Source organism: Lissotriton helveticus, chromosome 9, assembly GCF_964261635.1.
Source record: "Lissotriton helveticus chromosome 9, aLisHel1.1, whole genome shotgun sequence".
Classification (NCBI taxonomy): Eukaryota; Metazoa; Chordata; class Amphibia; order Caudata; family Salamandridae; genus Lissotriton; species Lissotriton helveticus.
Genome location: NC_136070.1, coordinates 151,937,581 through 151,951,688, shown reverse-complemented (window position 1 = coordinate 151,951,688; position 14,108 = coordinate 151,937,581). Strand labels below are relative to the sequence as shown.

At 42.2% G+C, this 14,108-nt stretch overlaps 1 protein-coding gene across 1 annotated transcript in view; it reads right to left on the bottom strand.

The window, feature by feature from the left end:
• Positions 1-14,108, bottom strand: part of FANCM (FA complementation group M) — an 837,191-nt gene that overhangs the window by 43,079 nt on the left and 780,004 nt on the right. Inside the window, exon 20 of the mRNA XM_078659682.1 lies at positions 7,921-8,505. Within this exon, the coding sequence (XP_078515808.1) occupies positions 7,921-8,505 (585 nt within the window). The remainder of the gene's footprint in view (positions 1-7,920; positions 8,506-14,108) is intronic.

Below are 14,108 nucleotides of genomic sequence, written 5' to 3'. Positions count from 1 at the left end.
TTAAAAAATACGTCATACAGATTTCTTCAGCCACATTTTTTTGCCATCACAATGTATTCGGCACAATCCACAGATGAAACTGCAAAGTTAAACAGGGCGGCTAATGATGAGCAGAGGTTGTGATGGAGAAGGAAACAAAGACTAAACACATTTCTAAGGCTCTTTTAAGAGGAGAAAATAGCAACTACGAGAAAGAAGTGCCCCAATTACAAATATAGCAAACTACTTGCCTTCATAAAGATCTTTCTGGTGGATACCATAACTGCAGATTCATTGCTCCTGCACACTGGTAGGTGAGCTATCAGCTTTTGTCACAACTTTGGACATGATGGCTCAGAACCACATATAGGGGCCACCCCAGCCCAATAACATCAGTTCATCGGCAGATACTTCCTGTGCCTCTTCACACAAAAAGACAAATGGACAGTTGTCAACTCTGACTCAGAACGCTATTACCTACGAAAAGTCCACCCCTCAGAAAGGAGAGGAGAGCGGGCAGTGAGGAATTTGCAGTATATAGCATATTTACCAAAGTAAATACCTTGTTCTTCTGGTGGATACCAGAGATTCTTCACATTTTGGATCAATAAAAAAGCAGTACCTTCAAAAAGGTGACGGGTCAGAGGAGTGAGTAATACACCAGGGAATTCTGAAGAACCGAGGACAACAGGGCCCTCACAGCAGACCAAAGAGACAATACAGTAATGTCTGGTGAATATACGGACAGATGCTCATGTAGCAGCTTTGCAAATTTCAAACAATACTTCTTGTCAAGGTGGAAGGGGTTTTTGTCATAGTAGAATGAACCCAAAGGCCCTGTGCAAGTTCCTTTTATGGCCAAGGCTTAGCAAATCTGGATTTCCACTTCTCCCAGTTGACCTCTCCAGAACAGTGTGGATGTGCCGGTTACTACGGTCAGGTCGAGGCAATAAGAATGGCCTGCCGACTGTCAGGTTGGCGTCAGCCATTACCATTAAATGTACCGGCTGCTTTTTCCAGAATACACATCTTGTGCAAAAGCATCGCCCAGTATGTCAAGAGATCCACTGCCAGGAGACCCGGAAGCCTAAGAATCATCCGAGCCTGTACAAGGACTCATGTTTGAAACAGGAGAATCATACCCTCAACAGTCTGAAAATGAGCTTTATTTGTGTTAATCGAAAACCCCAGGTTGGACAGGAATTAAACTTTTGCCTGTAGGTGGTCTGAGGCAAGCCCACATCAGCAGCCAAATGTCCAGGTAGGTTTATAATATGTGTAACATTGACCTCTGTACCACTGACATCACCTATGTGAACACCTGAGTGGCTGAGGTAAGGCCAAAGGGAAGGCCGGTGAATTGCAAATGTTGTGATCCCATTACAAACCAAAGGTAGTGCGCCTGTGGTATTGCAGGATCACACGTTAAAATACATGTCCTGCAGGTCCGAAGACATTATCGAGTTTTCGTAATCCAAGGTCAATAGGACTTGATTCAATGTCAGCATCTTGAACTTGTCTTTCCTGAGGGAGCTGGTCAATCGAATGAGGTCTAGTATTAAATTTAGCCCTCCATCTTTCATTGGAAACTGGAAGTACTGGTAGTGGTGTGTGCCCCTCTGAGCCATGGGCAACATCTCAATGGGGCCCTTGCAAACAATTTTCTAATCTCAAGACCTCAGAAGGTATCCGAGGGGGGAACTAGAGGCAAGGGGTGCTATGAGTGGCATCCTCCAGACAGATATCTTTACCACAAATGTGCCGGTCCTAGTAGGAAGACCTAAATGCTAGAGTGAAATAGTGTTAATTTGTGAGTATAGGCATCTCACAAAAAGTGAAAGACTGGTCTCACACACCACCTGGTGTCAGCCTTCATCATTGACCAGTCCTCTCCCTCTAAAAACTTGGTTTGATAGAGGGCGGGCATACACCTGGAGACAGGGATGCACTTCTAAAGCTAAGTGGGGGCCCTTACAAGAAAGTGGAGTGAAGTTAAAAAACCATTACAGATGTCGTACTTGTTTTAATGTAACTGGCATCTGTATGGTGTTTAAAAACAAAGGTCGGTGTAATGGGGATTGCTATTGTCCCCCCACCGTACTATACGTGGTCAACATGTTTCTGCCTGTTGGCCCCAAAAGGGGTCCGTGGCATTCGTCAGGACCTACACTATTTTAATGGGCTTCGCCCTTACCGTGGTACACAGGTGAGGGTTCCACTTGGTGGTGAGAAAATATTGCTCGCCACCGCATATGGAAAACAATTAAACACCCTAACTGATGGGACCTACTTGCCCCATAAGAGAGTAAGGAGGGGAGACCCCTTTGGTCAAGCGTGTATGTGAGGGGAAATCCCGCCTCTACACCTGCATCCGATCTTCTTTCTTCCTCGCTGCAGCAAGGATGGAAGGAAGCAAGGAGATCGGATGCAGGTGTAGAGGCGAGATTTTAGGTCTTCCTACTACTTCCTACATTTTAGGGCTTCCTACTAGGAGCGCCCTTGCAAACAATGTCTGAACTTCTCTGGAGAGAATACCAGCATGATTTGCTGATGTTTGGCCACACATAGGAGGAACATGCAAAGGGTAGACACAAATAATCTGAAAAAAACTAAGTGGACAACCTGAAGGATCTATTGGACTCTAGTTAACTGCATGCATGCCAGGGATGCAAAAACTAATTCTGCCCCTTATTGTGCTAGGAGTGTACCTTTGGATGAAAAACTAAAGCAGCATTGCAGCAGCTGCAACAAGAGTGTGGGGAGAAAAGAAGAAAGTGGACAAATGAATATGTTGCTGACCACATCCTCCACTTTGGGCTGGACTGTTGTGGAGAGTGTGAGGGCTGCCTCTGATTGTATACAAGCCCCCCTGAGAACCCTTGAAAGATCTATGTTGTTGGTGGACCTGGTGAGTGGGAGAAAGAAGACCAAGAGCAAGCTTATCTCAACTGTTATTAAGTCACTCTGCTACTGCTATCACGAAAGAGCCTAGCTCCATTTGAATGCACGTTCATCAGGGAAACCTGTATGTTCTAGAAAACCTGAAATATTCACCCAAATGTGGTACCGAATGACAACACTATTGCTCATGGCTCAGGTGACACCAACCATGGTATCCAGACCAGCTCTCTAGCCACATCTTGGCCATCACTTATAGTCCAGGCAAAGGAGCAGTGCTTAATTTGAGCTGGTGATTCTGGTGCTCCGATTTTTACCCATCACTAACTTGCACTCCATTCCTTTTCGACGAATTGCCCTTTAGGAACCAAGATGGACATGGCAGCAATCTCTACCTTTGTTTACATTTGGTAGGTACCATAGACAATATGTGGGCAATTGAAAGGAACTCACAGAAATATGTGAAAAGCGGAGGACTGTTACACTTCCCAATGAGCAGTTATTTTGGTAATCTGAACCAAGATATGGAAACGTCACTTCAATCTGTGAAAGAGCCTCTTCTCAACCAAAGATCATTGCTTTTGTTTCTATTTCAATATTGTTCGACATGGACTTGATTCTAGTGGAAAGCTTTTGGCACTTATTGTTATTGCAATTGTACTATTTCCTACAAATAGGCATATATAACACATGAAAGTATTTTTTTAAGATTGGACAGCTGTTACAATTCATGAGTGTATATGCATTCAGATTCCTCCACCACGTAATTTGTGTGATATTGTAGTGATTTCCTATTTTGGACCCACAGCCACACAATAAATTTTTTTTGGTGACGTGATATTAATTTAGAAACACGTGCACAAATTATTTGTTATCCAGTGACTTCTTGGGATTCAGCATGAACATTTTGTGCGAGGTCGAACAACATGGTGTACTGTTTCATGAGCCCGGTAAGCAACATCTCTTAATATTTTTTGACATAACATCATAGCGCAGCTGCCGTTTTTTAAAACAGTAGTTCTTATAATATAAACCGTGTGTCTCCCCTTCTCGGGGGGAGAGAGGAGTTTTCTAGCAGAGAGACCAGTCATGGAACGGCGGCAGCAGCCTTTCGTAAACTGAGTTTACACCTATGAAGCAGACCACCTAACTACGCACACCAGGTATGGGGTCCGACACTATAATATAGCCCTCTGCTTACATTCTGAGGGTAGGCCTAGATAGATATATTAGTTGCCGTGGTTGGGTTGTTCATTGTATACAGCCTGCTAGTAATGTTGATTACCTTGCTCTGTTGTGTTTTTTTTACTCATCGCAGCACACTTCCTTCATAATAGTCTATGATACTTTCAATATTTATATTATATTGTAAACTTCCTTTGTTTCTTTCTTTAGTTTACTATGGGCATGCATGAGTGAGAAACGAAAGGTGAAGATTGATTTCCACGGTTGCCTTCGGGACTAGAGGTTCATGTTCTAGGGTTGCCGAAATCACCTCCCACTCCGGAAAGGTTATGAGTTCAGTTGAGGCACAGTGAGCTAGGTGAATTTGGGCCTACAGGCAGTGACGTGGTGGAGAGACCCAGTCCCTACATTCTGATGCCCTATTTTCCCAAGGCACAGTTCTGCTTCCAAGCAGAATCCCTGCAACAATATGTAAGCAAACAATCAATTTAACTAATAATCCTATTATTTTTTACAGGTTTACAATAATCTATTGGACAGAAAAAATTACTTTTTTGTAGAATAGTCTCATGTATTCGTTGTGTGTGATATACACCCACGAGGATAACATAGTCCACAATTTGTTTTTTTGCATGTACTTCATTGACTAATTGCACATCTCAAATAATTGGGCTACTTTAAAAAACTTTGCATAACTACATGTGTGCTGGCTTGTGGACATTTGCTCTCCGTTGTATGGTAGGGATGTGTCATGACTGAATTATCATTCTTTGGTCATGTGTTTTGTGATGAATTACATTATCGATGGTTGTAGCAGTGTCCTGAAAGACGTTCAAGCCTTTTATCCTAGCTAAGGGTTGCTTTGTATAGCAGCTTAGACATCCCAGTGTGAGACACTGGTGTACCATTTCACTGAACTGAACTGAACAGAAATATTTTTTCTGTGTCCTGAAAAATGTTAAGGCCTCTGATCCTGAGCAGCGTTATCTTGTACTGTAAATATAGAGACACCATAGTAATTCATCTTCATGGCATGGCTTTACTTAACAGAATGTGTGATTTCTTCCACTTTGTGCAGGGTGTTATTGAATTTTAGACTACATTTTGTAATACTAAGTTTGTTGATCGTCTTTTCAACATCATCCTTAGTTCTTTTCTGAAGTAACCTAAAAATGTTCTCAAACACTGTGGCAATACCATTGTTAGGACTGTCCATTGTGGATCGTTTAATAAGTTTCTGATTTCTGAAAATGACTTCCCAATGGAGCAGTTGGAATCCCCCGTCTCTTAGATTTCGGTTGAATTCTTTTGGATCTCTTGATTGATTTTTCCTATGAATGCGAGATTGCTATCAATAATAAGACGCCTTTTGGGAGATTCTAAGCTCTTTTTTAGTGAACATTTAAGATGTGATATTGTATCACCTCTGTCGGACAGTTTTACTAACAAGGCATCTACTGATAACAAAGTTAATATTTCTGAAGCAGTTGTGCATAAATCTTAAAAAATTGGCCACATGGTATATTTTCCCTTAATGTTTCTGGAGTGAAAGCTTTTGTAATGAATGAAACAGTTTCCTCTTTATCCATGTCCATCTATAAAAGGATGTATACGAGCTTCCTCCATAGCGAGTTATGTACTGATGTAGAAAATAGATGAAATTCTTCTCAAATTTAGAGACAATATATATATCTTTGGTTCTTGCGTTGAATCACTGATGGAATTCTTTCAGACAAAAGGTCTCACTACATTATCAATAAAACTACTAAAGCAAAAAAAAGGAAACCGTATGCCTGAATGTTCTCTCATACATGGGCCAGGAGGGTAATAAAGCTGGACGGCATTGATATCTCGGTTTTTAAAACAATTCTAATTGTATTCACTGTACAATAAAGCTTTATAACATTCAGGCCGAAAGTGTAGAATATGGCAGACACCACATTATAAATATACATTTTTAAGAGCTGTAACACATCACATTAGTGCTTTCCCTTATATGCATTAATACCATATTATTTTTTACCATTAGTGTGGCATTCGGAATCATGTAACCCAATTTTGTATGACTTGACCCATGGTTATGCTTATGTGCATAGTTATTCCAAAAACAGAGCAACACAGTTTTGTCATGAACAAAGATAATAACCCTTCGCTAGAAAAGAAAAACAACGTTTTTCTTGTAAAACCCTCACCCACCAGGGTTACCCTTTGGTGGCATGCTTCATCATAGAGTCCATCCCAACCTGTAGCAACCTAGGAATTACGTCGGAGCACTATTTTCTTATACATTTATAGGAGATGGCGTTTTATGAGGGGGGACTGGGGACTGGGGATGGTGGTGTAGTTTAAAAATACCTGGCTAGTAGATATATCCTATTTTATTCTTACCTCCAGTCAATATGGTTAAAAGGATAGGGGGAGATTTAGGGAAAAAAGCAGGTTCTGATACTGATTTCCTAAAGGTCGACATGTTTCAAGCCGTACCCCTAACTGACTTTTCTTTAGGACCTAGGGAATCCAGTTCCCTGGTTCCACTCCTATTACTTCTCAATGAGAGAACACTATTTTGCATGCCAACAAATGTACAAATATACCTTTACCACCTAGTTAGGCTTCAATCACTGCTTGTATAAATAATGCCTTAGCGTTGCTTCATGGTTTCTCCGTGGGGAGAGGGTAGCCGGTTGTCACACTCCCATTAAGACGCCACCTCTTCAGTCCGCACCTAATTAGAATAGCCCTCCAGTAGTGTGATCTGTAGCGGATAGGGATGGATCCGACTTACCGTGACTAGGAATGTGGTTCCTGCTTGGACAGGGTGCATACCTCTGCCAAACAGAAACGTAATTGCTAACTATTATTTAGGCTTTCAGCCAACCTTCTTCATTCACTGGTTCCTTATTGAGTCAATTAAATTTTTCTTTTATCTGCTTTAGCAGACAGCATGGGGAAATGGCCCAGGCCACTTCAGCAATTGGTTAACTTCACTATGAGTGACAGCGCTCTTCTGTTTCAGAAGGAGAACATCCAACACACAAAGGAATTTGCTTAAGTGTTTAGGCAAATATAGCAATATATGCTTTTTGAGATAAACATTTTTTTTAGTTTGAGACAATTTTTTTATTTTTTTAGAATGATGAATGCTCGGAAGCCTCACTAACAATAACGTTCTGCAAAAACCAAGACAAAAAAATTGACAAAGTCAAAAGGCTGAGGGAATTGCCAGACCGATTAGCTTTGGCAATGCTTCTGTCTGCACAATTTCCTATGGGTGACAATGTAGTGTATTCTTTCCTCCTCTACTTCAATAAACATTGACAAGCCAATTATTTTCTATAGCAAAAAAATGTCAGTGTTTGCATAAAGGCAGATGGGGATAAACCGGACATAAAAGGGGAAGTCTTTGTTTCGCGATGATAGGGATAACGCCAATGTGGCGTACTTGTTGCATTTCCAATGCTCTAAGGACAGTTGTTGCTGGGCCACTTTCCAGGTGCCAAAAATTAAAAAAAGCAAATAATATATATTATGTAAGTCTGCCTTGGTATAGGTAAATTAGTTTAGGTAAATAGTTATTTTTAGGTTTTATAGTTAAGACCGTCCCTTGGAAATACGTGTGCATGATTAATTAATATATATTACAAACTCTATGGATATTTGTGGCCATCACATATTGGTGTGCAACTTTTCAAATACAATAAATTATGTAATTACTTAAAAGCAAATACATACATGCAGGTATTGCTCTGCAATGCAAAACTTGCCAGCAGCCTTTTCAAAGTCCTGTTGATTCAACGAGACCTGACTAGCATTTTTAGAAACACACAAAGCGTTCATTCTCTTAACAACAAAGCATACCGTGTATGGTGTCTGCGCCTTTGAATGGTTCTTCCGCAAGTCAGCACCGACCAGCGTAGCTCCGTTTTCTGGCTGGAAGTCCAAGACCTCAGAAACTGAAGCTTTCATCTGAAGTCGGGCCTGGCACCGGTCCTTCAGAAGTAGATTGCTGGAGTTCCCCCCAGGGTCCGGGGGCTTTTTGAACCGTATGGTGGGACTAACAGGTAGGGGCTTCTGGAAGGTGGCCTGCCTCTGACCCAGTGTTTTAGAGTCTGCTTTCAAGTGCACTACAGGTGTCACTTTACTGGTGTTTTTGGGTTCCGTCTCTTCTTCACTAGAGTCATCTCGGACAAGAATCCGGGATACCTTCTTTTTCGGATTTTCAATTTCACAATTTCGCTCTGCCTGTGCTTGTTTTATCTTAATCCTGCGTCGAGTGCAGTATTGCTTTCGCCCACCAATAAAACTATCTTGATTAAGTAGGTCAAAATTAATCATGGCAGCATCTTCCTCGTCACTGGATTCCATCTTGGACGCAGCTTCCTCTTCATTGTCTTCTTGGACACAGAAGCTGTCCTCCAAGTACGTCTCATCCTGTTCAGGAACCTGGAAAGAAAATAACATTGCATTTTAAACTACAACTGCAGTTTCTTTTTGTGCCATTTCAATACTCATAGCTCCTTTTTTGCCTTTTAAGGAAAAAAGAAGAAACTCTAAAGAACATCTTATAATCGGACGTTCCTCTGACTTTATTCTATGCATACACCTGAGAGCTACAATGCTAGCTTTGCAAATAGCACGTTATGAATAAATACAATAGAGTTAATGTCCATCATAAACGTATTTTTTTTTTAATCAAACCTGGCAATTAGCAGGCTAGCCTTCAAGTGAACAGACCACAATTGTAAGCATCCAAGGAGAAGAAATGTTTAGTACATATATATACTGGATATGCAACATATGCCAGAAGGGCATGATTCAAGCTAGAATCGGGATAATTGCATTCAATAAATCTTACAAAGCTGGAACTCATTTATATAGGGGTTTCTGTAACTTTATATATTTGTCTTTTATATCTATTTTATTGACTATTTATTATCCATTTATGAATATTGATATAGTTACGTATTATCGATATGCACAATAAATTAAGGATATATATCCTAATAAAATGGAAAATATTAATCATTAAGTCATACATATAAGTCTTTTCTACATACTGTTTCAGCTCTGGTGTGATGAGGCGACTTATCCTCCTCTGTTCTAAATAAAGATGTGACGCTTCATTTAAGAAATAGTTTTTAGGCGGTTTGTTTTGTTTGTTTTTGACGTTTTCTCCTGCACCCCTACATAGGTGTCAGTCCAGGGGCCCCCTTCTGTGTGACGTTTTATCATACTTTGTTACGCAAGACAGTCGGCTCACTGATAACCTTTTGTATGTCTGGTCCCCACCTAGAGTGTGCCTGTCAGTGATAACATCCCGGTACTTTCAGGACACAGAAAGAACTCTTAAATCCAACACAGGGACTTGTGGTCGAAAGAAGGTGCAAACATTACAAGGTGTCAAAGCCATCTCCCAAACCTCCCTGCATTAAAATCCCAACATCTAAACATTATTAAAGTGCAAAACACTATAAACAACCCGAGAAAGCAAGAAGGGAAATCAAAACATCTGGCAGCCAGGATGTACATTTTGAGATCGAAAACTTGTTTAGAGGAGTCAGGGAAAGTTATAAATACTGAGGGGTATAAGAAAAAACGCAACACATGGATGCCAATTAGGGAGGCAGGGGGTAGCAGCGTCTACCCATGCCACGCCTTATGGTAACCCTGACTTTTCGACTCCTGGTCCAAGAGGTCATGAAGTCAGCAGCGCAAACAGAAAGTAGCCAGGGGTTTTAAGAGCGTTCCTTGCCCTTGGCTCTATCTTTTAACAGCATAGAGAAGGCAAAGGGTGGGATGCGTGTTGTCACTTTGCTACCCCTGGCATTTTAGTGATTCAAGCCGTATATCACAATGCAGGTAACAGTGCACCTCTGCATTCACTTTGTTACTGCCTGCACAGGAGCCATGGGGGTCTACTTTACCATCTTATCTGATATAAAACACAACACACAGACTGAGAACTGTGTAAACTACAGTTTGAGCTTGTTTTACTCTCCCTCTGTAAAACTGACGTAAAGAATGATTTGTGGGGACAGCTCTGTAGAGCAAAATGCCGTCCTGTCTCAGCACATCTCAGACGTTTAGAGGAGTTCCCAATGTATGAGGGTTCTTCGAAGGATAAGTGGGGGGCTCCATGCTTCTGCTGGGGCAAAGCGTACTGGATCAGGAGCGCACAGTCCCTTGGCCATGGACAGCCCAGAATGTACATCACTCTAAGAGGCAAAAGCTGCATCGAAAGGAAGGGGGCTGGCAGGTACCTGTGAGAGCAAGCAGTGGAGGCCAGTGTGTTCACCTATGCACATTGCCCGGGGTTTGAGACAACAAAGTAATGGAAGGAATGTTTGAAGTAATCTCTGCCACTGGTGATTGCTCGGATCCGCCTTCCAATCCATCGTTTTTTCCCCACTATGCTACCCCATACAGAGACCAGCCTGAGTCACGCAAATCAGACTAGATCCTGCTCAAGGCAGATCTTGCAGAAGGATGAACCCGATCTGGAGTGGTTTGTGTCCCAGTCTGAGACTTGGCCCTGCAGTATAGGTTAAGGATTGCAACAGGGTTTACATTTTGGATGCAAGGGGTTGGACACCCAACTATTCAAAGTTATGGACAATTACATGCTGCCTACATTTTTGATGCAATACTTTTAGGTTTTCCATGCAAACTGTAGCAAGGTGATACTTTTTCAGTGTAGTTTTGGGAGTGAGTATTTTTTGGGTCGATATTTTCACACAGAAGCACACACTCAAGTCTCACACTCAGTGGGGCGCACTTGGTCTTGTGCAACATGGCATAACTGGCATCAGAAAGGGAACCTCTGATTGTTCCCATAGAGCACAAATAATTCAAGAGTTTCCTACTGAGTCACGTCCTGCAAGGAAGGTTTCACATTAAATGTACTTCCAGTCTCGGAAAGCTGAGCGGTTCAAGAGTCCAGTTCAACTGAAAGGGAGCTATGAGTAATAGTGTGGTATATTTACTGCCTAGTACTGCCATTTTGTAGTCAGGGTTCCTATGCTATAACCTGGTAAATATCAAACCTGCAAGCATCATGAGTGAGGGCAATGTTTACTGAGTGGTAGATAAATGGCATATCATCAGAAATTAAGTTATAGCTCTTCCTTATATAAAGCGAAACATACTAAAGTATTGCAGGAAGGTATCTTAAGCTGTCATATAAGAGTTACTACAAACGTTAGGATACCTGGTATTTGTATGTACAGTTTCACTGTTGCATATGACTTGTGATAGGAGAAAATTGCCAAACTGCTTTTTCAAAGGAAAATGAGGAGCATAAACCAGGTAGGACAAATATCGAAACGGATAATGTTATTTTATATAAGGTGCAAGGAACGGGAGAAGTCACTCTTCCACCTTTTGTAAACATATCAAAGAGACAGTAACGATTTTAAGGGTATTTAATTTATGTATTAGCAGGAAAATGTACTTTTGTTCAATAGTCGGCTGAAACAGTAGTTCCACGTGATTAGCACGAGACAATTTCCAAATCAATGGTAATGGAACAATTAAAGGTGTAGCTGTGACGGAAAAGGGCCAAGCAGTACATTTGCATGCCAATATTCTCATATTCCAACGTGTCGAAGATGTCCCCCCAACAATTACTCATCCTTTGAAACAAACTGATAACATTTCTGAAGGGTAAAAAGAAATGAAGCAGTGAATGGATGCCTCAAGGGAGACAGAAGAGCCCACAGGGTGGTGATGGCAGTAACAGGACCGAGCAGGGGAAGTGTGAGGCATCAAAAGGGCCCAGAAGGGCCCGGGGAGTGATGAGACCTCTATGCGAAGGCATAGAAACTGGATCAAAGTTGTATAAGGAAGAGTGATCACACCTGTATGGAGGGGAGGGGCACCCAGGGAGATACAGGAACTCCACTGAGAGAGTCGAGCAAACAGCACTGCACAGAAGAGGAGGGGATCAGCGATGAAGTGGGTCTGTAAGAGGAATAGTATTGAAGCTTACGAGGGTGACCAAAAGGGCACAGGGCTGCTAAACCGGTCAACTGAAACTAAGCGAATGGAACGTCACTGCACCAAGTAATAAGTGTGTGGGAAATGACATGACATCACTTGCGTAGGGGGCAGGAGAGAGCGATATATTGTCCCATAAATACTAAACAAAACAAGCATCAATTTCAGGCATGAGTGGGAGAGGTGGATGGTGTGTAGAAAATATCTGGAGCACCTGGTCAAGAACTTCCTCCAAGTATAATGTTGTTGGAAACCACAACACAAAGCGGCCATTTTGCCTTTCGACTGTAGTACAAGTGTCTAATCCAGGGAGTTTGACACTTGAAAAATGTGGTCAAATACATGGGAATTTAGTTCCAATTCACATTAAAGTTTACAATGTTCTTTCAGTGAGCGCAAAATGTCCAGAATGCACATTTTCAATGTGCCATTAAACACATCTGATGTTGGAAGACAAATGTCTACAAAAGCTAGTCCTTCTTGACAGAGCTTTGCATGTCGTTCCTCCTAGCTGTAAATCAAAGGCTTATAGGATAATCTATAATATGCTGCAGTTGCTGGGCGCAATGGATCCACGGAAAACAAAGACCAAATCAGACAGTTGTGAGGTCCGGGACCTCGGTTCGAAGGTTCTCCCCTTGATCCTCTCAGACACTTTGGACTGAAAGACACACTGGGTGAGGGCCACAGCCATGGAGGTAGGTGCCAGTCTATTTAATGTCACTACAAAGGGGTTGGCCTATTGCGAATCGTTGCAATATGTGTTCCCTTTATATATACCCATCAACGCATTCCTTTCACCTAGAGTCAGTTGCAATTTCTGTCGATTAGCTCTTTTTAGCTCTGGATCCAATTGTTCTCGTAAGTCAGGGTCTCAATTATAAGGACTTTCAGGTCTTGGGCGTCTCATTTGTCAATCTCATTTAATGTATGTTGCCTTGCTTCTGTTGCTAGGTTCTTTTAGCCGTAGTGCCACTCCTATGCAGATGATAGCACACGTTTATGAAAGCAGATGGCATTCTAATGCAGTTTTTCAAGCTGTCAACCTGTCTTGCGCCCGTATTGAGCAGAAGAACAGATACAACAGACTACAGCTCAACACGGATAAGACAGGGGACATTTCCATTGACTTGCAGGGGGTTTTAGACATGCACGAAAAGCAAGACTCCTTTTGGAACAACTCAACCCATTGGATGAAGGAAACAATTAGAGGTATGATAGGCTTGTGTCTTTTGGCTGTGAGATCAAATAAGTAGTGACAGCGCACAACCTGTTTTTTCAGGTGTGCAGCCTTTTAGATTTAAATCTTTTTATTATTGGAAGACAGTGCAATGTAGTACAATCAGCAGAATGGTTACACCAGGTACGAGTGGTAATGCTCAGCGGAGGCATAATGTGCAAGGTTACACTGGTAATAACAGCAATGTCCAACCTGTCGGGGACGAAAATGCACTGAACCAAGAAAATATTAGTACCAAAATAAGCCAAGAAAAACTTCCCCCCACCCGTAGCCCAACCCCTCTTCCAAACCCCCCTCTTCCTCCCTCCTCCCACCCAGTCCAGAGCTCCCAACCGTCTCTCTACTGCTCAATCGTTCAACTTCTGAGTGTGTCATGCCTCGAGAACCTAAGGGTCTGTAGCTATAGGCGCCGTTAGGCGCAACAATCGGAGATATCTAGGACACGTTATCTCCGTAAATTCAGTCAGCAGCAGGGCCCTGAAAGGCTGCCAGAGGTCCTCAAATTGGTCCCCTTTCCCTGCTGTAGTGAGTGACAGTTTCTCCATACCCAACACATGCCACAGCCGGTGGAGCCAGCCTGTGGCGGTAGGGACATTGGTGGTACGCCAGTGTGTAAGGATATTCTGCATAGCAGACCCGAGGGCTATGGCCATTTGACGGCCCCTGCGAGAGCGCAGTGGGTAAGTTAGTGCGTTGGTAAGGCCCAGCAGAATATAAGCAGGGAATCGGGGTATTTCTGTCTGGAAATGTGCATCTACCTCATCTAAGATGTATGTCCAGTATGATTGGAGGAGCGGGCATTCCCACAAAA